We start from the raw sequence: 21,744 nt of genomic DNA on the forward strand, positions 1-21,744 counted from the left end.
AATGGGTGTATGTAGTTCAAAGAAATTAAAAAAGTCTTGGAGCAAACAGAATTTAGGATAAAGTTTCAAGACTTCAAAAAATATTTCAACTTTTAGTTTTTGTCAGGGAAACAAATAAATGTTCCCTGTATGCAACCACTGAATGAAGCACAGAACGAAAAATATTAATAACAAACCAATTCAGTCATAACAAATTCTTTTAACACCAAAAATCACAATACCTTTCAATTTGGCAAAAGCTATAAATCTCAGAGAAAAATTTTAGGAACTCGAATAGAGAGATAAATGCATACAATTAGTGAATTTTGCCCTTACAAATGTACTATCATTCATATGAATGGTAAACATAAGTTAACAGTAACAAGCTATATTACATTGTCTTTGCGTCTAAGAAACTCTCTTATAATGGTTGGAATTAAATAAGCATGAATTCTACAGAAGACTAAGCAATGAATTAATCAAGTACGCTGATGACATTAGAATGTCCATGTTTGCTTAAAATTCTTGTTCTTTTAATCCAGAAGATACAAGTATAAATTCACAGAATAAAAGCTCTAAAAATTAGTACCTAAAACATTCCTCTTCACATGCCAAAGATAAAACCAAACATGCATGACAGCATAATTTGGTAATTAGGCCTTATTTAGTATTTGCCCGTTAACGATAACTTTATGATCCTGTACTTTATAAAAGATACAAATTTTGATGCACATGGTACAGAGTCCATCAACTTTATGAATTAAAACTATTATCCATGCATATACCAAGTTGATGCAAGTGTTTATTTATTTTCTTTAATTTTCATGAGAAAAGCCAATCAAATCAAACAGGCATGTTCTTAATGGTTTTTAATTTTTTTGGCAAAATCTTATTTTGTAAAATGCCAAAATTTGTATCCAAAAAAGCAATTGAGAAGTAAAAGGATTTTAGAGAAAGCACTTGAGAATATCACATCAATAATGATTTTCTTAAATTACAAATTAAAAACATGTCCAAAAAATCAGTTGAGAACAAGCCCTATATGAAGTTAATGCATGTATGTTTTGTTTTTGTTTTTAATTATTATCAGAAGAACCAACCAAAACAAACTGGATGCTAATCTACTAGCAATGAAGCATATATGAATATTTGTTCAATTAGACACATTACCAAATGGGAGGTCCTCAGGGTTGACATCATAGACTCTGGCGTTTGGAATTATGTCTGCCACACTTTCGTTGAAAATTTTCTGCTTCAAGTAATACAATCATATTTGATCATCTGTATCAAATCTATAGCCAGGTGAGTAAGGGCTAGAATTAGATGGCTTGTTCATTGCAATAGCAATTGCAAAATAAAAGAAAATACTCAGAAAGAAAAAGCTATTAATGATATGTATGATCATTGATGTATGTTTATACTGAAGTTGAGGAGCAACTGGGGAAAGAAAATGGAAGTTTGGGATTTTTTTGAACAAGGAAAGAAAAAAGGTTGCAAGAAAAGGGTAAGAGATAAGTGTTTTAATTTTGTATTTTAGTAAACTGAATCTCTAATTTATTGTGTTATTAATTTTCCACGACATATTATGGTTCTTTCTTTATTTATTGTTAAGTCTTTGGGAATTGCCATATTCGAAGAATATTTTTATTCATCTGGTTTCTTTCATACTTTCTAGTTTTTATTTCCATGAATGCAAGTCTTAGGGCTAAAATGGAAACTAAGAGGTTTGCTTCAAGTGTAATTGTGCAAGCTTTTAAGGAAATCTTCAACACCATTCATTCGTTAATCACTCTTTCGGCCAACATGACAAATTGAAAAGGAAATTCTTCTATATAAAAGAAAAGGAAACTTTCATAGATTGAGAGAAAGGAAACTTTCATAGAGGAGGAAAAAGATAAAAGGAGGAATATCAATCTTTCTTTTTCTTTTCCCTCCTTCCTTTCGCTCAAGCAAAAAAATTCTTCAAGTAAAGGAAACCTTCGTAGATTAAGAGAAAGGAAAGGAAAAGAAAGAAAAAAAAGGAAAAAATAAATAAAATCGTTGAATAGGTATTCTCATGCATATCTTATTTAACGTTTCAAGCCCCTCGGGGTTTGGTTCAGTGGTTGTAGTCCCAGATGGGGGAGAGTCACGTCCCGGGATCGAGTTCCCGTTCTACCGTGGCTGGTGATGCTTGGGGCGAGCCGCTCCCAACCCGCAGTGGGATTAGTTGGGCCGTACGGTAATCAGTCCATGGGTCCAAATACCCACTGTGTTGGAAAAAAAAAACGTTTCAAACTTCTCAATAATATATTCGCGGCCTTTGCATATCAATTATATTTGTGCATGTAGTTAGCAGATATTAACCTATACCTCTATTATGCTGTAATTGGATGATATTATAGTGTAGAAACCTTAGAGTAAATTCTTTATTCTCTTTTAGTAACCCAGTGGTTCATGTTTATTATCTCAACATTAAGTCCCTATTTAATAATTGAATTCAATACCTAAACTTAATAAATTTACATTTTAATATGTTTAGATGTGTTTGATAGACAAAAATCGAATATCTAAATTAATTAAATTGCACTAAATTTTTTAAATGAAACTTGCTCTAAAAAATAAATAATTAGCCATTCGTTTGTCACTTATTGTGATATATATTCAAATGTATCAGATTTAGTATTTGACAACTCAATAACTTAATAGATTCAAATTTCAGATTTTAAATTTAAATTTTACAAAACATAGCCTAAATCTAAAAACTCATTTACCAAGTCAATATCTAAAAGAATTTGAGCTCGTTTATTTATATTGTCAGTAACATTGTTTTTACTATTGTTTTGCTCCTACGCTTGTAAAAAGTTGATTTATTGTTAAAATCAATTTAAAGTTTTGAATTTTGGAATAGTACACTTGGGAATGCTTTGCAAGGATCCTTATGCAGTCTGAAGCGTACAAAACAGTGTTTGAAAATTTCATTTTTAGCAAAAAAGATTTTAGAGATGAGTTAAAAAGTTCCCCACTTAAGAAATTTTCTAGATCCGCCACTAAAATTTAGGAACCGGTTTGGAGAACATAAGGTTAACTCTTGATGATAACTAAACTTAGCACCGACAATGTTGAACTCAATATGAGAGTAGAAGAGCAAGAAGAAATTCCTCATCCGAAAAAATGCAAAGGCTGAAAATTGGAAGTCAAATCTGCAGGACAATGTTTCATATACAGAACAACTATGCTTTAGCATTCTTTTTCAGTGCTTAAAAAAACCTTTTTTTTTTTGTTGGTTGTTTTCAAAAGGGGATGGCTTGGAGACAAGAAGTAGAGAGGGAATTTCAACCTAAGACTTTAATATCTCGGATCTCAACATGTCAGTGCTTTATTTTTCTATTGGAAACTCGTTAATGCTGTTTAGTCAGTAAAAACCAGTAAATAAATTCATGGCTGTTACATTTTTTTTTTGAGCTAGAGATTTGATGGAACTTGCTTTGATGGCTGCATTTTTAATCTTGCAGTATTATGTAGACTAGATCGGTAAATACACAGTTGAATGTTGCCAGGAACAACCGAGAGTAATTACAGTAGAAAATTGATTCAGTAATGAAAGTTATTGAAATTTGACTTTAAAAATGTCCACGGCATTTTCCAAACTATTATGGTACCTGAACCCAGTTACATATTATGCTGAATCTCATATACACCATCAGACAGACATGTTATCTTTAAGAATAAAATTTGTTGATTCCCAATTAAATATTTTAGAACTAAAGAAAAAAAAGCACAAAATAAAAATAATGAAAAATAAAATGAAGTTGAAAAGAAAAGGACAAACGCAACGGTGGGGGAAAGCACAAGTTAAAAAGCTACCAGTAAATAGGGGGAGCAAATGTACTTTTTTGTTTTTTTTGGGGTTCTCCCCTAAAACTTGTCAATGTTAGGACCGGGCCAGGAAATAGACAAACTCAAGTTAGCACAAAGTAGGCGGTATAACCGACCATATAATAGATAGGCGGTAGATACCAGCCATATAATAATTAGGCGGTAAAACCGACCATATAAAGACGGATAACAAAGCAAATAAAAGACACAAAAGATTTACGTGGTTCGGTCAAATTGACCTACGTCCACGGGCGAGGGAGGAGCAATATTTCTACTATGAAGAAGAAATACAAAAGCCGTAGGAAAGTGGTTCCTAGGCCAATAAGGCACTTATAAAAGAGTTTAGAAAATATTCCTAAACTCAAAACAAGAGAGCCTAAAATATTTAACTGAATGGGCTAGATGACTCAAGAAACTAATAGCCCATATAACTCTCTTGAATGGTGCAAATGTCTTCACCACCAAGGCCATATATTTATAGGCCCTGATGAGCCGTCTTCCTCTGGCTTTGTCCGATGTGGGACAAACGCCACATTCAACAAATCTCCACCTTGGCGTGGTCCCAACATCGACAAATCTTCTCCACCTTCGCTACATAAGCCCCAATGGGCCGAAATCACGAACAATGAACACAAACCAAAACCAAGCACTGCTTGAACTTGTAAACTGGAAGAGGTTTCGTAAACATATCGGCTGGATTGTCCTTAGTATTGATTTTCTGAATAAGGACTTTTCCCTCAGCAATGATATCCCGAATGAAGTGATACTTCACATCAATGTGTTTCGTCCTCTCATGATACATCTGATCTTTAGTCAAGTGTATGGCACTTTGACTATCACAGTGAATATCAGTAACACCTTGATATAGACTTAGCTCGCTAAATAAACTCTTCAACCACAAGGCTTCTTTGATTGCCTCGGTCACAGCCATATACTCTGCTTCTGTAGTAGACAAAGCTACGACAGGTTGTAGAGTAGCTTTCCAACTAACAGCACAACCGCCAATGCAAAATACATAGCCTGAAAGCGATCTTCTCCTGTCAAGATCTCCAGCATAGTTTGAGTCTACAAAACCAACCAAAGTATTATTATTTCTTCCAAACTCCAAACATGCATTTGAAGTACCTCGCAAGTATCTGAGAATCCATTTCACAGCCTGCCAATGTGTTTTACCAGGGCAAGACATATATCTGCTAACAACACTGACTGCTTGTGCAATATCTGGACAAGTACAAACCATTGCATACATAATACTGCCGACTGCACTGGAATAAGGAACCCGTGCCATATAATCTTCCTCTTCATTTGATTTTGGTGATTGAGCAGCAGATAGCCGAAAATGGCTAGCAAGAGGAGTAGATACTGGTTTAGCATCTTTCATGCCAAAACGTTCCAAGACTTTCTCAAGATAATTTTTCTGGGTCAAAAATAACTTTCCTACTCCTCGATTTCGATTGATATCCATGTCAAGAATTTTCTTAGCTGCTCCTAAATCTTTCATTTCAAATTCACTATTTAACTGCAGTTTCAAGGTGTGAATTTCTGACAAATTCTTGGCAGCAATGAGCATGTCATCAACATAAAGCAGCAAATAAATGAAAGAACCATCATTTAACTTCCGGAAGTAAACACAGCTATCATACATGCTCCTCAAATAACCATGACCCAACATAAAGGAATCAAACCTTTTATACCATTGTCTTGGAGACTGTTTCAATCCATATAAGGATTTCTTCAACAAGCAAACATGGTCTTCCTTACCTTTAATTTCAAAACCCTGGGGTTGTCTCATATAAATTTGTTCTTCAAGTTCGCCATGTAAGAAAGCTGTCTTAACATCAAGCTGCTCTAACTCCAAATTATACATGGCAACTAAAGCAAGTAAAACACGAATAGAGCTATGTTTAACAACAGGTGAGAATATATCATTAAAATCAACACCTTGTACCTGACTATAGCCCTTTGCAACCAATCGTGCTTTATACCTTGCATCTTCAACCCCTGGAATACCTTCCTTTTTCTTGAAAACCCACTTGCAACCAATAATTTTCTTAGCTGACGGCGGCTTTACAAGAACCCAAGTTTCATTCTGATGAAGAGATTCAATTTCTTCATTCATCGCAATCAACCACTTTGCAGAATCATCACAAGAAACTGCTTCTAAATAGGTGGAAGGCTCACCAACTGCATCAGTTTCTTCTGCAACAGACAAAGCATATGCAACTAAATTTGCATATTTTTGTGGTGGTCGAATGTCTCTCCTTGCTCTATCTCTGGCTATGGAATACTCATCTTCTTCTGAACTATCTTCAACAGTAGATTCAGGTGTATCTACTGGCACTTGCTGAATAGAAGATTTGGATTGAGAAGGACCAGAACTGCCAATATCAAGCTCCACCTGCTTCTGTGTACTATCAGTAGTACAAGGACTAGAAAACTCCTTCTTGGAAGATAACATAGATAATTCATCAAAAGTAACATCTCTACTGATTACAAATTTTGGGGATTTGGGATCAGGATACCATAATCTGTATCCTTTCACCCCAGAAGCATATCCAAGAAAAATGCACTTTTTAGGCCTAGGCTCCAATTTTCCATCATTCACGTGCATGTATGCTGGACACCCAAAAACTTTTAAATTGGAGTAATCAGCAGGAGTACCTGACCAAACTTCCTCAGGAGTTTTGAAATCAAGAGATGCAGAAGGAGAACGGTTGACAATATAACAGGCCATATTGATCGCCTCTGCCCAAAAGTCGTTTGTCAACCCTGCATTGGAGATCATACATCTTGCTCTCTCCAAAAGCGTTCTGTTCATACGTTCGGCCACACCATTTTGTTGAGGCGTCATCCTGACGGTGTGATGCCGAGCAATTCCTTCATTCTTACAAAATTCATTAAATTCACCTTCACAAAATTCCATGCCATTATCTGTTCTCAACCGCTTAACATGTTTTCCTGTTTGTTTCTCAATCAAAACTTTCCATTGCTTGAAAGTTAGGAAAACATCATTTTTATGCTTAAGAAAATAGACCCAAACTTTCCTTGAATAGTCATCAATGAAAGTCAACATGTACCTGGCACCACCTTTAGAAGGAGCACGAGAAGGACCCCATAGATCTGAATGAATGTAATCAAGAGTACCTTTTGTCTTGTGAATTGCTGGTGAACTGAAGCTGACTCTTTTCTGCTTCCCAAAAATACAATGTTCACAGAATTCCAATGGACCGGTATTTTGTCCACAAAGAAGTCCTCTTTTGCTCAGTATGCCCAAGCCTTTTTCGCTCATGTGCCCCAAACGCATATGCCATAATTTGGTGATGTCAGTATCTGACAAAGATGATGTTGAAACAGCAGCAGCACCTGTCACAGTAGATCCCTGCAAAATATACAAAGTACCAGATCTGTGTGCCTTCATAACAACAAGAGCTCCTCGAGTGATTTTGAGAACTCCATCTCCACCTGAATACCTGCACCCGATAGACTCAAGAGTGCCCAAAGAGATGAGATTTTTCTTCAAATCTGGAACATGTCTAACATTTGTGAGCGTCCTCACAATACCATCGTACATTTTAATCTGGATTGTACCTATGCCAACAACTTTACAAACAGCGTTGTTGCCCATTAAGACAACTCCACCTTCAGTTGGTTCATATGTTGAAAACCAGTCCCTATTGGGACACATATGGTATGAACAACCCGAATCTAAAATTCACTCATTGTTAGACCTAAAATTATTTTCTGTTGCACAGAAAATAGTTCCATCATTCTCATCAACGGCAATACTAGCTTCAGCGGATTCTGTATTTCTCTCAACAAATTTCCCCTTTTGCTTTTCTTTATTTTTCAATTTAAAGCAATCAGAGATAACATGGCCCTTCTTTTTACAATAATTGCACACCACATTTTTATGTCTGGACTTGGATCTACTTCTATTTTCTGTGTTTCTCTTTTCAGATCTACCCCGAACAAACAAGCCATCAGCTTGACTCCCACTAGTTTCCCCAATAATATCCCTATCTATCTACTCTTTAGATTTTAACGCAGATTTAATTTCCCGATACAAAATTGTTTCCTTTCCATATATCATAGTATCACGGAAATGCTTAAAAGACTGGGGAAGGGAACACAAAAGTAATAGGGCCTGATCTTCATCATCAATTTTCGAATCTATATTCTCCAAATCCATAATAATGGAATCAAATTTATTAAGATGGGAGAGTATAGATGTACCTTCAGACATCCGAAGCATGTACAAACTCTGCTTCAAATATAGCCGATTCTCGACTGTTTTTTTCATATACAAGGCTTTCAATTTATCCCACATAGCCTTGCCCGAAGTCTCCGTTGCTACCTCACGCAATACCTCGTCGGAGAGATTTAGGATAATACTGGATTTTGCCTTCTTATCCATCTCAGCAAAATTTGCATCTGTCACATCTTCTGGCTTTTTCTCAATTACTTGAATTGCCAAATCAACTCCGTCTTGAACAAGAATGGCCTCCATCTTGAGCTGCCACATGCCGAAGTTGACATTCCTGTCGAATTTCTCGACAACCGTCTTTGTTATCGTCATTGTTGCCACAAAATCTGTAACTTGAAATTTGTCTCAAAAAACTGGCCAAACAAATATGCAAGTCCCGTGAGCGGGCCCCACAGGGTGAGCGGACTCCACGAGATAAGCGGGCCCACAAGGATGAACGGACCCCACAAGGTGAGCGGGCCCCACGGATAAACGGACCCCACAGGATGAGTGGGCCCCACAGGATGGACGGACCCCACCAGATGAACGGGCCCCACCAGATGAACCTGTCTTGCAAAATATAACAACCAGCTCTGATACCAATTTGTTAAGACCGGGTCAGGAAATAGACAAACTCAAGTTAGCACAAAGTAGGCGGTATAACCGACCATATAATAGATAGGCGGTAGATACCAGCCATATAATAATTAGGCGGTAAAACCGACCATATAAAGACGGATAACAAAGCAAATAAAAGACACAAAAGATTTACGTGGTTCGGTCAAATTGACCTACGTCCACGGGCGAGGGAGGAGCAATATTTCTACTATGAATAAGAAATATAAAAGCCGTAGGAAAGTGGTTCCTAGGCCAATAAGGCACTTATAAAAGAGTTTAGAAAATATTCCTAAACTCAAACTGAATGGGCTAGATGACTCAAGAAGCTAATAGCCCATATAACTCTCTTGAATGGTGCAAATGTCTTCACCACCAAGGCCATATATTTATAGGCCCTGATGAGCCGTCTTCCTCTGGCTTTGTCCGATGTGGGACAAATGCCACATTCAACAAATCTCCACCTTGGCGTGGTCCCAACATCGACAAATCTTCTCCACCTTCGCTACATAAGCCCCAATGGGCCGAAATCACGAACAATGAACACCAACCAAAACCAAGCACTGCTTGAACTTGTAAACTGGAAGAGGTTTCGTAAACATATCGGCTGGATTGTCCTTAGTATTGATTTTCTGAATAAGGACTTTTCCCTCAGCAATGATATTCCGAATGAAGTGATACTTCACATCAATGTGTTTCGTCCTCTCATGATACATCTGATCTTTAGTCAAGTGTATGGCACTTTGACTATCACAGTGAATATCAGTAACACCTTGATATAGACTTAGCTCGCTAAATAAACTCTTCAACCACAAGGCTTCTTTGATTGCCTCGGTCACAGCCATATACTCTGCTTCTGTAGTAGACAAAGCTACGACAGGTTGTAGAGTAGCTTTCCAACTAACAGCACAACCGCCAATGCAAAATACATAGCCTGAAAGCGATCTTCTCCTGTCAAGATCTCCAGCATAGTTTGAGTCTACAAAACCAACCAAAGTATTATTATTTCTTCCAAACTCCAAACATGCATTTGAAGTACCTCGCAAGTATCTGAGAATCCATTTCACAGCCTGCCAATGTGTTTTACCAGGGCAAGACATATATCTGCTAACAACACTGACTGCTTGTGCAATATCTGGACGAGTACAAACCATTGCATACATAATACTGCCGACTGCACTGGAATAAGGAACCCGTGCCATATAATCTTCCTCTTCATCTGATTTTGGTGATTGAGCAGCAGATAGCCGAAAATGGCTAGCAAGAGGAGTAGATACTGGTTTAGTATCTTTCATGCCAAAACGTTCCAAGACTTTCTCAAGGTAATTTTTCTGGGTCAAAAATAACTTTCCTACTCCTCGATCTCGATTGATATCCATGTCAAGAATTTTCTTCGCTGCTCCTAAATCTTTCATTTCAAATTCACTATTTAACTGCAGTTTCAAGGTGTGAATTTCTGACAAATTCTTGGCAGCAATGAGCATGTCATCAACATAAAGCAGCAAATAAATGAAAGAACCATCATTTAACTTCCGGAAGTAAACACAGCTATCATACATGCTCCTCAAATAACCATGACCCAACATAAAGGAATCAAACCTTTTATACCATTGTCTTGGAGACTGTTTCAATCCATATAAGGATTTCTTCAACAAGCAAACATGGTCTTCCTTACCTTTAATTTCAAAACCCTGGGGTTGTCTCATATAAATTTGTTCTTCAAGTTCGCCATGTAAGAAAGCTGTCTTAACATCAAGTTGCTCTAACTCCAAATTATACATGGCAACTAAAGCAAGCAAAACACGAATAGAGCTATGTTTAACAACAGGTGAGAATATATCATTAAAATCAACACCTTGTACCTGACTATAGCCCTTTGCAACCAATCGTGCTTTATACCTTGCATCTTCAACCCCTGGAATACCTTCCTTTTTCTTGAAAACCCACTTGCAACCAATAATTTTCTTAGCTGACGGCGGCTTTACAAGAACCCAAGTTTCATTCTGATGAAGAGATTCAATTTCTTCATTCATCGCAATCAACCACTTTGCAGAATCATCACAAGAAACTGCTTCTAAATAGGTGGAAGGCTCATCAACTGCATCAGTTTCTTCTGCAACAGACAAAGCATATGCAACTAAATTTGCATATCTTTGTGGTGGTCGAATGTCCCTCCTTGCTCTATCTCTGGCTATGGAATACTCATCTTCTTCTGAACTATCTTCAACAGTAGATTCAGGTGCATCTACTGGCACTTGCTGAATAGAAGATTTGGATTGAGAAGGACCAGAACTGCCAATATCAAGCTCCACCTACTTCTGTGTACTATCAGTAGTACAAGAACTAGAAGACTCCTTCTTGGAAGATAACATAGATAATTCATCAAAAGTAACATCTCTACTGATTACAAATTTTGGGGATTTGGGATCAGGATACCATAATCTGTATCCTTTCACCCCAGAAGCATATCCAAGAAAAATGCACTTTTTAGGCCTAGGCTCCAATTTTCCATCATTCACGTGCATGTATGCTGGACACCCAAAAACTTTTAAATTGGAGTAATCAGCAGGAGTACCTGACCAAACTTCCTCAGGAGTTTTGAAATCAAGAGATGCAGAAGGAGAACGGTTGACAATATAACAGGCCATATTGATCGCCTCTGCCCAAAAGTCGTTTGTCAACCCTGCATTGGAGATCATACATCTTGCTCTCTCCAAAAGCGTTCTGTTCATACGTTCGGCCACACCATTTTGTTGAGGCGTCATCCTGACGGTGTGATGCCGAGCAATTCCTTCATTCTTACAAAATTCATTAAATTCACCTTCACAAAATTCCATGCCATTATCTGTTCTCAACCGCTTAACATGTTTTCCTGTTTGTTTCTCAATTAAAACTTTCCATTGCTTGAAAGTTAGGAAAACATCATTTTTATGCTTAAGAAAATAGACCCAAACTTTCCTTGAATAGTCATCAATGAAAGTCAACATGTACCTGGCACCACCTTTAGAAGGAGCACGAGAAGGACCCCATAGATCTGAATGAATGTAATCAAGAGTACCTTTTGTCTTGTGAATTGCTGGTGAACTGAAGCTGACTCTTTTCTGCTTCCAAAAAATACAATGTTCACAGAATTCCAATGGACCGGTATTTTGTCCACAAAGAAGTCCTCTTTTGCTCAGTATGCCCAAGCCTTTTTCGCTCATGTGCCCCAAACGCATATGCCATAATTTGGTGATGTCAGTATCTGACAAAGATGATGTTGAAACAGCAGCAGCACCTGTCACAGTAGATCCCTGCAAAATATACAAAGTACCAGATCTGTGTGCCTTCATAACAACAAGAGCTCCTCGAGTGATTTTGAGAACTCCATCTCCACCTGAATACCTGCACCCGATAGACTCAAGAGTGCCCAAAGAGATGAGATTTTTCTTCAAATCTGGAACATGTCTAACATTTGTGAGCGTCCTCACAATACCATCGTACATTTTAATCTGGATTGTACCTTTACCAACAACTTTACAAACAGTGTTGTTGCCCATTAAGACAACTCCACCTTCAGTTGGTTCATATGTTGAAAACCAGTCCCTATTGGGACACATATGATATGAACAACCCGAATCTAAAATCCACTCATTGTTAGACCTAAAATTATTTTCTGTTGCACAGAAAATAGTTCCATCATTCTCATCAACGGCAATACTAGCTTCAGCGGATTCTGTATTTCTCTCAACAAATTTCCCCTTTTGCTTTTCTTTATTTTTCAATTTAAAGCAATCAGAGATAACATGGCCCTTCTTTTTACAATAATTGCACACCACATTTTTATGTCTGGACTTGGATCTACTTTTATTTTCTGTGTTTCTTTTTTCAGATCTACCCCGAACAAACAAGCCATCAGCTTGACTCCCACTAGTTTCCCCAGTAATATCCCTATCTATCTGCTCTTTAGATTTTAACGCAGATTTAATTTCCCGATACAAAATTGTTTCCTTTCCATATATCATAGTATCACGGAAATGCTTAAAAGACTGGGGAAGGGAACACAAAAGTAATAGGGCCTGATCTTCATCATCAATTTTCGAATCTATATTCTCCAAATCCATAATAATAGAATCAAATTTATTAAGATGGGAGAGTATAGATGTACCTTCAGACATCCGAAGCATGTACAAACTCTGCTTCAAATATAGCCGATTCTCGACTGTCTTCTTCATATACAAGGCTTTCAATTTATCCCACATAGCCTTGGCCGAAGTCTCCGTTGCTACCTCACGCAATACCTCGTCGGAGAGATTTAGGATAATACTGGATCTTGCCTTCTTATCCATCTCAGCAAAATTTGCATCTGTCACATCTTCTGGCTTTTTCTCAATTCCTTGAATTGCCAAATCAACTCCGTCTTGAACAAGAATGGCCTCCATCTTGAGCTGCCACATGCCGAAGTTGACATTCCTGTCGAATTTCTCGACAACCGTCTTTGTTATCGTCATTGTTGCCACAAAATCTGTAACTTGAAATTTGTCTCAAAAAACTGGCCAAACAAATATGCAAGTCTCGTGAGCGGGCCCCACAGGGTGAGCGGACTCCACGAGATAAGCGGGCCCACAGGGATGAACGGAGCCCACAAGGTGAGCGGGCCCCACGGATAAACGGATCCCACAGGATGAGTGGGCCCCACAGGATGGACGGACCCCACCAGATGAACGGGCCCCACCAGATGAACCTGTCTTGCAAAATATAACAACCAGCTCTGATACCAATTTGTTAGGACCGGGTCAGGAAATAGACAAACTCAAGTTAGCACAAAGTAGGCGGTATAACCGACCATATAATAGATAGGCGGTAGATACCAGCCATATAATAATTAGGCGGTAAAACCGACCATATAAAGACGGATAACAAAGCAAATAAAAGACACAAAAGATTTACGTGGTTCGGTCAAATTGACCTACGTCCACGGGCGAGGGAGGAGCAATATTTCTACTATGAAGAAGAAATACAAAAGCCGTAGGAAAGTGGTTCCTAGGCCAATAAGGCACTTATAAAAGAGTTTAGAAAATATTCCTAAACTCAAAATAAGAGAGCCTAAAATATTTAACTGAATGGGCTAGATGACTCAAGAACCTAATAGCCCATATAACTCTCTTGAATGGTGCAAATGTCTTCACCACCAAGGCCATATATTTATAGGCCCTGATGAGCCGTCTTCCTCTGGCTTTGTCCGATGTGGGACAAACGCCACATTCAACAGTCAAGATATTGCCTCTATAGTCCAGTTCTTCCTTTACAATCTTTTGTTCTAGATTCTTTTTCTACTTATTTGTATTGCTTATTTATTTTTTCTCCAATTATGCATTTATCCTAAACTAAAAGAAACTCCCCAGGAGCCCATACTTATAAAGCAACCAAGGAACCAGGGCTTTTCTTGTGTCGTTTTAAGTGCTACAATCTATTTGGAATTTTTCCAAAAAAAAGAAAAAAAATGATGTACGTAGGGGAAAAAATGGTTGTACTTATACAAGAAAGCAAATATAGAAATTATTATAACACTAAAAAACACAAAGAGAGCAGTGCCTCGTGCAAGGGCTTTTTCTTAAACATTTCTACCAAAAATATGAAGACTTCATGATGCTGGAAAAATGAGGGCATGGTAACTATACTCGCCTTTGAGAGACTGTAACAAGATAAAAGAACAAGGGAAAATCGTTCTTCTCGAGAAGCCTAAGGCAAATAGTTGGAACTCAAACCTGCATTTTTTTCATTCATTATGTTCAAGCCCATTTGGTAGTACACCAAAATTAAATTCAATTTTGAGCTGTACACCTTTCCATTTTTAATTCCTCAGGACATACAAATTAGTTAAATTTTCTTATTGATTGCAGGAACTTAATTGGCGACACAACTAGGAGCTGTAAACTTATTCTTCATGTAGGGACCTTTATTTAATTTTGTAGAGCATTATCAAGTCCAAAATCTCTTGGGTGTCAATTCAACAATTACAGTGCCAACATGGGGAGTAGTAATTGTGATTACTAGAGGTTTATCTAAAACTGCACTATAAGCTTGTATAATAGTAGAATAATATTTTATGTGTGTACTATTATACAACTAAAATGACATCCATGTAGATAAGCAGTTCAAACAGAAAATTTGAAGCTCGTACTTCGTGTTTTTAACATTTTACAATTTTTGAGGATTTTATCTAATTTTGGGTTTGTCCAGCGGGTGCCCCATGGGCAATTGTTAAGATATATTTTCAGGTAGAGGTGTCAATTTCCGACGCGACCCAAAAACACGACACGAACCTAACACGAAAATAATGGGTTTGGGTTGAGGTTTCGAGAGTTCGGGTCGAACCCGAAAAGAAAACAGGTCGATTTCGGGTCAACCCGTGGGTGACCTGATATGACCCGATATGACCCGTTTACGAATTAAAAATAATTTAATAAACATAAAAATTATTTTATCTAGCTAAACTAAGTTATTCTTTTTTTTCAAAGGCATTAATTACTTAATTCTAAATGAATTTATTTAACTTGTGTGAAGTTGAAATGATTATATTTGGACAAATAATATATTATATTATTTTTTTACCTATATACTGTTTTAATTTATTTTATATTTGGTTTGGGATAAAACACTTTTATGGTGTTTAATTTATTTTAGATTTGGTTTGGAATTATTTATTTAAATTTTTATTACTTGATTATGTAATTAATTTTGTGAGAAATTGGTTTTATTAGAAATTACAGTGATAAATTAATAAAATAAAATTAAGTTTCGGGTCATTTTGGGTCGACCCGCCAACCCGAAATTTTCGGGTTCGTGTCAGGTATCCTAACTCATTTCGGGTTGGCGGGTCAGGTTCGAGTCAGCAGGTTTTCTGTTATACCCGGGTCTCAACCTGACCCGCCAACCCGAACTCGACCCGATTGCCACCCCTATTTTCAGGTATCATATTTTTTAAAAATAAGATTAATTTAAAAAAGTAAATAAATGCAAGATAGGGTTGATAAGATTAAAGAGGGAAAGTAAATAAAAGTTGGGGAGGATAATAATTGTTAGTATATGTATATACATAATTGATTAGATGAATCCTATATATATATATATAAAGGAGTTGTTGTGTGGCTGTTGGATAATTTTCATCTAACTATTTTGAGGGGTACATTAGGCATTTTAGTACTAGTGTACAAGTCATTAATGTTAGGGTACTAGCAGTCTAGGTGTATTGGTATGTACATTACCCAGCCTACCCTTACTGGCCTGATGCTTCCACTGCCAATGCTTAGTTGTTTCAGCTAGACTGTGCTAAACAAAATTATCTCAACAGCCTGCTATAGTTGACATTTGAATGTCCATGGATGACGCGACACGCTCAAGACAGTGAGGGAAAAATGACAACAGAGCTGAAACAAGCCGTTATCTCAACGGATGCTCTGTTCTTTTAGCTTTACTCTTCCTACAGCTATGGCAATTATGCCGGTCCAAACACCTATTACACTACCTCTCAGCTGCCTGAACCTGCCTTCTACAACTATTACAAGCATGGTTATGAGCATAGCAGCCAAGATTATCCTTATTTTATTAATTACAGTACTGTTCAATCTGGACATTCGCCCACTTCCGGCAGCCGGGCTGGCTAGGTATTTAGCATGGTTTTGAGGGATACTATTCATGGCTGTTCTATTATGCAATTAGTTATCCTCAAGATGAAGAAAGGCCAATTCAGTGCTGCAATAAGAGTGTTCTATTATGTTCTTGAAAACATTGACCCCATTGGAATTTCTGAGAATAATGATTTGACACTGAAATAACTTCAAGGTTCATGTCATGAAAATTTTGAAAAAAGAAAAAGCCCCCATGTCAGAGCCAAACCATTTCATACTCCAAACGTTCCTTTTTCTGAGTCATTGATGGCTCACCTAAAGGAAGGCAAAGGGTGATGCTTACACTGCCGATGTGTAGCTTACTAGCTGTTGTTTCAGCTTTATTCTTCTAAGCAGCCCTTGCCATTGATGTGTCATTGCTGCAAACCATCATTGAGAAGAACATTAACTCAAATCTTTATTGTGCAAGTGTAACTCCTAGCTTTTTGGCTTCTGAATTTTCCACCAAATGAGTTCAGCTGATGTGATGAATTAGGACATTACAGTGAGCAATCATTGCTTCTTTACTACAATACTAATGGTTGGAAGATGCGGGACTTGTTGGAAGGCATGCCTGAACAAAAACTGAAAGCCTTTTGCTCTTCTAGAGCATTTGTTGATCAGTTTTTTTCCTAACCTGCAATAATACAGGCAATTCACACACATAACGGTTGCATGACTTGCTTAAACTCTATATTACCAAGGTGGTCCCCAAAAAGGTAAGGTCCCTTCCACTGTGTTTTTCAGGTAGATCCTATCTGTGTGTATATCGGATTTCTAAATGAAACAATCACAATCTTTTACAGTTTACAAGCTCTAATTATATTTGTAACTGTATTCTTGGAGTTCCATGTTTGGCAGCAACTGAGTTGCAATTGTGAGGCAAAGGATTTGTCCAGCTCCCGCTTTCTGATCAAGGTACTTTCCAAACCAATTATTCACATTAATGAATGTATATCGATGTGCATATGTTGATGTACTAGAATTGCAATTATTTTTTAATAACACAATCCCTGTATTTAATATCCTCATCTTCACTCGTTTCTAATGCCCTTAAAAACATCTTGTGCGACGGTAAAATAAAAACAAATGACTTTGGAACTTTTATTAAAAATGCAATAATTTTGTGAGCCTAATCAGTTTATCAAAAATAACGAACTATACCATAGCAATTCTTACAACTACATCACTATGAATTGCATTTTCCGCTTACAAGCTACATCCCTCACGCAGGTTACAACTCCCGGGCTGAGCGTGGGTGCCATCCCTAGTGTTATGTATATTAATGAGTGCATTATGGACACCTGTTAGAAAAAAAAACTTTCATTTCTTTGGACTACAACTTTTTAGGAAGCTGTATAATAAATAATATCTAATTTCTTTGCCACACGCTTGCTCTTGGCTCCTCGTGTATAATAGTGAGTAGATGTTTAAATGAACCAAGTTACTCAGACTCATGTTGGGTCTTGTTCACGCCCTGTTATAACTAGGGGTGTACGCGAGCCAAGCTACTCGCGAGCTACTCGCGAGTAGCTTGGTCAACGACTTGGCTCGAACTCGGGTTGACCGAGTTCGAGCCGAGTTTCGAGTAGCTCGAATGAAAATCGAGTCGAGTTTCGAGTCAAAAATCCCCGGCTCGAGGCTCGTCGAGCTACTCGTCGAGCCGGGGTTATTTAAATAATATATTTATAAGTTAAATAATATATATGTATTATAATTATAAAATGATCATTATGGGTATAAGTTATATGAAATTTACAAAATACCCTTCGTTATCGAGTCTTATCGAGTCGAGTTTCGAGCTTAGAGCGAGTACATCGAGTCGAGTTTTGAGTATCAATTTTTTTGACTCGATCGAGCTTGAGCCGAGCTCGAGCTTAGGGATATATGAGTCGAATCGAGCTCGAGTATAGCACTACTCGAGCTCGACTCGGCTCGATTACATCTCTAGTTATAACCATGTTCATGTTAAACGAGTCCAAACTTTTATATATATATACCATATTTGATTTTCGTGTCGTATTCATATTAAAATCTGCTTATTGGAGTGTCAATTTGTGTTTTAAGCCAGTTTGACCCATTTAATATTTTGCATAAAAATCACTATATGTAAAGAGTAAAACATGAGTCTCTTTTTAAAAAAAATATGTTCTTCTTTTCATCTTTTCAGTTGTAACTTTTCATTAAATAACCTATATGAGTTTTGAATGCATTATCACCTCATTAAAAATACAAAAAAAAAGAGTTAATTTTGTTTTTATTTCACAAAGAAAGAAAAACTTTCAAAGAATTGAATAGGCAAAATCATGCAAGGGAAGAATAGTATATGTAACAATATCTCCAAAAAAATGAGTTGAGAGTACTAAATTAGCCTAGAAAAGAATTTTTAATCACAAAAGAAAGAAGAATAGATAAGAAATAATTGATCTAAAGGAAAGTTCTCGGCAATTTGCGGACGAAGGATGAAGGCGGGAATTAAATATTTAAAATCATAGAGATTGCGTATATTCATGAATTTGACAAAAGAAGAATGAAAGCAAAAGGCAAAAAATTAAAATCACAAAAGTTGTATACGTGGATTTGTGGAGTTTGGATTTTCAATAATGCTATAAAATACTATATAAACCTGGTTAATTTTATTATTTTAGTTCTTAAACTTTAAATTTACAAATGAAACTATCTATTTTTTTGGTGTAGTTTTAGAAGGAAATACGAGTATCATTTTTTTTAAAAAATATTTTAACATGTTAGTAACAAATTAGTCATGTCAACCCATGGATTGATCCATTACAACTCATTTTATTTGTGTATCGTGTTTGTTTTGACCTATTTTTTATACAAATTGTTCTTTACCATATTTTGTTTAATTTTTTAGTTCATGTTTGTGTCCTATTTGCACGTGTCAAAAATTACCACCTTTAAATACGATTTTAATCAAGTTTGAATAACCTAAGTAGGATTTGTGTAAAATATACGTATAACTAGTCTACTTGTGTCATTTTTTCATTCCCAAGGTGTGTTGTCCCAGTGAAGGAAACAATATACCATCATGAAAAAGAATTCACCATGATGATATAACGTCTATGAAGCGAAAGAACTGAGACCGAAATTGAAATGGGAAATAATTTAACTAACAAAAGTTAACTTTAGCAAGGGAAAAGATTTACAATTTAAAATCAGAAAAAAAGAAGTTTAATTAGCCAGCAGCTAGTCAAAGGAAAAACACTAATAAGACATTTCCTAGACACTTCCCATCCTTACATTCTACGCTACAAATCTCAGTATACGATTAAAAAAACATGGACAAGACATGGACAGGACTAATAAAATTGGCCTTCATAAGGAAAAGATATTCCTAGCCAAAAATGAACCCAAAAAAATTCTTAGCTTACTTATGTTATTTTATTGATTAAAAAACAAGATAGTGGTTTTTTTTTTCTTGGTGATGTTTGGTGGAGGGCAAGATATGTATTTACAATCATCTTTTTTTTTTCCTGACATATTTTAAATCATTTTGAAAGCGCTAATCGGTATAATCGTTATACGAAACCAAACATAATGTGTGAAAACAAAGACCCATAACATCCTAATATGGCAACAACAAGTGCTATAAAACAACAAACACTACAATCCAAATAAAGTAGATAAAAACCCTAATTGCATTTTCAAGCAAGAAAAAATTAAGGTAAGTAGTAATCAATTTACTTTAAGAAAACCACCATCAGGAAATCCAAAGAAAGTGAGTAAAAACTCTTATTGCATTCTCATCCAAGAAAACAATAACGTGATACGTAGTACCTAAGAAAGCAAATCAACTTCCCACGAAGAAATCATCCACCAGTAAAATTATTACCAAAAGAATGCGAAAAACCAATCAATAAAGAAAATAGGGTTCTCATAAGTAGCCACCACACATAGGTCATTAACCACGAATCTGGAAACCCGATTTATCCAGATTGAAAGTTTCGATGTTGTGCATCCCTGGAATTGTCCACAGTTTGTCAATAAATTCTCCGAGGCGATCACAGTCGACCGGTCCATCCTCTGGCTGATCGTCTTCTTTACTTGGTGGAGGTGATACCAGAGATGGTGGAGCAACTAGAGGCATGGACGGTGGCAGCAGCATCTGCTCATCATCCATATGGTCTCCCGAATTCCCCATGCTAACCACTTCAATACTTTCCAGTTCTGGAATTTTCTCTATTTTGTCAAATAATTCTTCCACGTCAATACGATCTCCTGGCTTTGCCATGTTGACAACACCAACACTTTTCATTCCTGGGATTGTCCACAGTTTGCCAACAAATTCACCGAGGCAATTGCAGTCTCCTCCCCTGCACAGTTCATGTTCTCCATGGTGAATCTGAACCTGAACGTGAACCTCTTCTTCATGTGATGGAGACGGTGGAGCAGCCCGAGGTGTGGGCGGAGGCGATGGCGGTGCTGCTTTTGCCTTATGGTTCTTGCTTGCGCAAGACTTGGCCATCCTTATTTTGCTTAAGAACTTTTTTGCACACTTCAATGGGGGATCATGCACCAATAAAAGGGGAAAAAAGGATGATCAAAGATTTTGGGACGGATCAACAAAGATTATTCACTATTACAACTGGAAAAAAAAATTTATAGTTTAATTTGTTATTGGAAAGTAAAAAGAAAAACAAGGAAATTTGAACAAAAAATTAATTTTTCTGATTTACCGAGCCAACTACCTCAATTTATTACAGATCCAACTTTATTCATTGATGACAAGGGTGGATTTCACAAAAGGAAAAAAAAAAAAAAGAAAACAAAGATAAGGGTAGATTTATGACGAAACTACAGTTATTGTGCCATAGTTTCTAATCAAGAAGTTCAGCATAATTTTAAGTTGAATTCAAAATATTATATGCTGCTTATAAATATTTTGAGTGATGGCAATTCAAGAAGCAAACAAAAAAGACAAACTTCGTCTTTTTGAAAACTAAGAAATTTCTGTGAACAGAGAAAAAAAAAGCATCGATTCAATAACGAGCACATCCATTTAAAACCATGCTTAACCAACATAAAGTCACGTAGAAGATTGAGTCCTATTTATTTACCTTACGAAGAAGTTTGAAGGAGTACTTCATGGTGGGATGCCCGGAAGTTCTGGAAGAACCCTTGAAAGAAGAGTTTTCAAGGGCTCTAGGGAGACTACGAATGAGGCACAAGAGAATGTAGGCTGCGGTAATCCACGTATATAAATAGTGAACCAAATCTTAGGCTTGTGCTGTAATAGAATATTTACACAATCTAATTATGGTTAATTTCTATATATCTGTATCTCAACTTTGCTAATGAATTAATTTCACGGAAAAGAAACTGGGGCAACAATCATTTCTGCAAATAGCTATTTAACAGCAATGAAAGTAAGAAAGGCAA

The 21,744-nt window shown here is 36.7% G+C and overlaps 1 protein-coding gene across 2 annotated transcripts; it reads right to left on the bottom strand.

Annotated features, from left to right (window-relative positions):
- Positions 1-20,065: 20,065 nt before the first annotated feature.
- On the bottom strand, positions 20,066-21,521 carry LOC140016945 (uncharacterized). 2 transcript variants are annotated; one of them, XM_072071238.1, is made up of 2 exons: positions 21,423-21,521; positions 20,066-20,860 (listed from the first exon to the last, which is right to left on the bottom strand). In XM_072071238.1, exons 1-2 carry the CDS (start codon positions 21,450-21,452, stop codon positions 20,267-20,269), a joined length of 624 nt encoding a protein of 207 aa, XP_071927339.1. In that variant the 5' UTR covers positions 21,453-21,521; the 3' UTR covers positions 20,066-20,266. The 2 variants fall into 2 exon arrangements, with proteins under 2 accessions (XP_071927339.1, XP_071927341.1); XM_072071240.1 differs by having other exon boundaries at positions 20,066-20,848; positions 21,423-21,511.
- Between the last annotated feature and the right edge of the window lie 223 nt (positions 21,522-21,744).

This window comes from Coffea arabica, chromosome 11c, assembly GCF_036785885.1.
Source record: "Coffea arabica cultivar ET-39 chromosome 11c, Coffea Arabica ET-39 HiFi, whole genome shotgun sequence".
Lineage (NCBI taxonomy): Eukaryota > Viridiplantae > Streptophyta > Magnoliopsida > Gentianales > Rubiaceae > Coffea > Coffea arabica.

Bases quoted from the DNA above. Each gene is read 5' to 3' on its own strand.
- LOC140016945 (XM_072071238.1), bottom strand. From the start codon at position 21,452: ATGAAGTACTCCTTCAAACTTCTTCGTAAG. The intron at 20,861-21,422 runs GTAAATAAATAG...CCCCCATTGAAG, and splicing joins CCTTCAAACTTCTTCGTAAG to TGTGCAAAAAAGTTCTTAAG.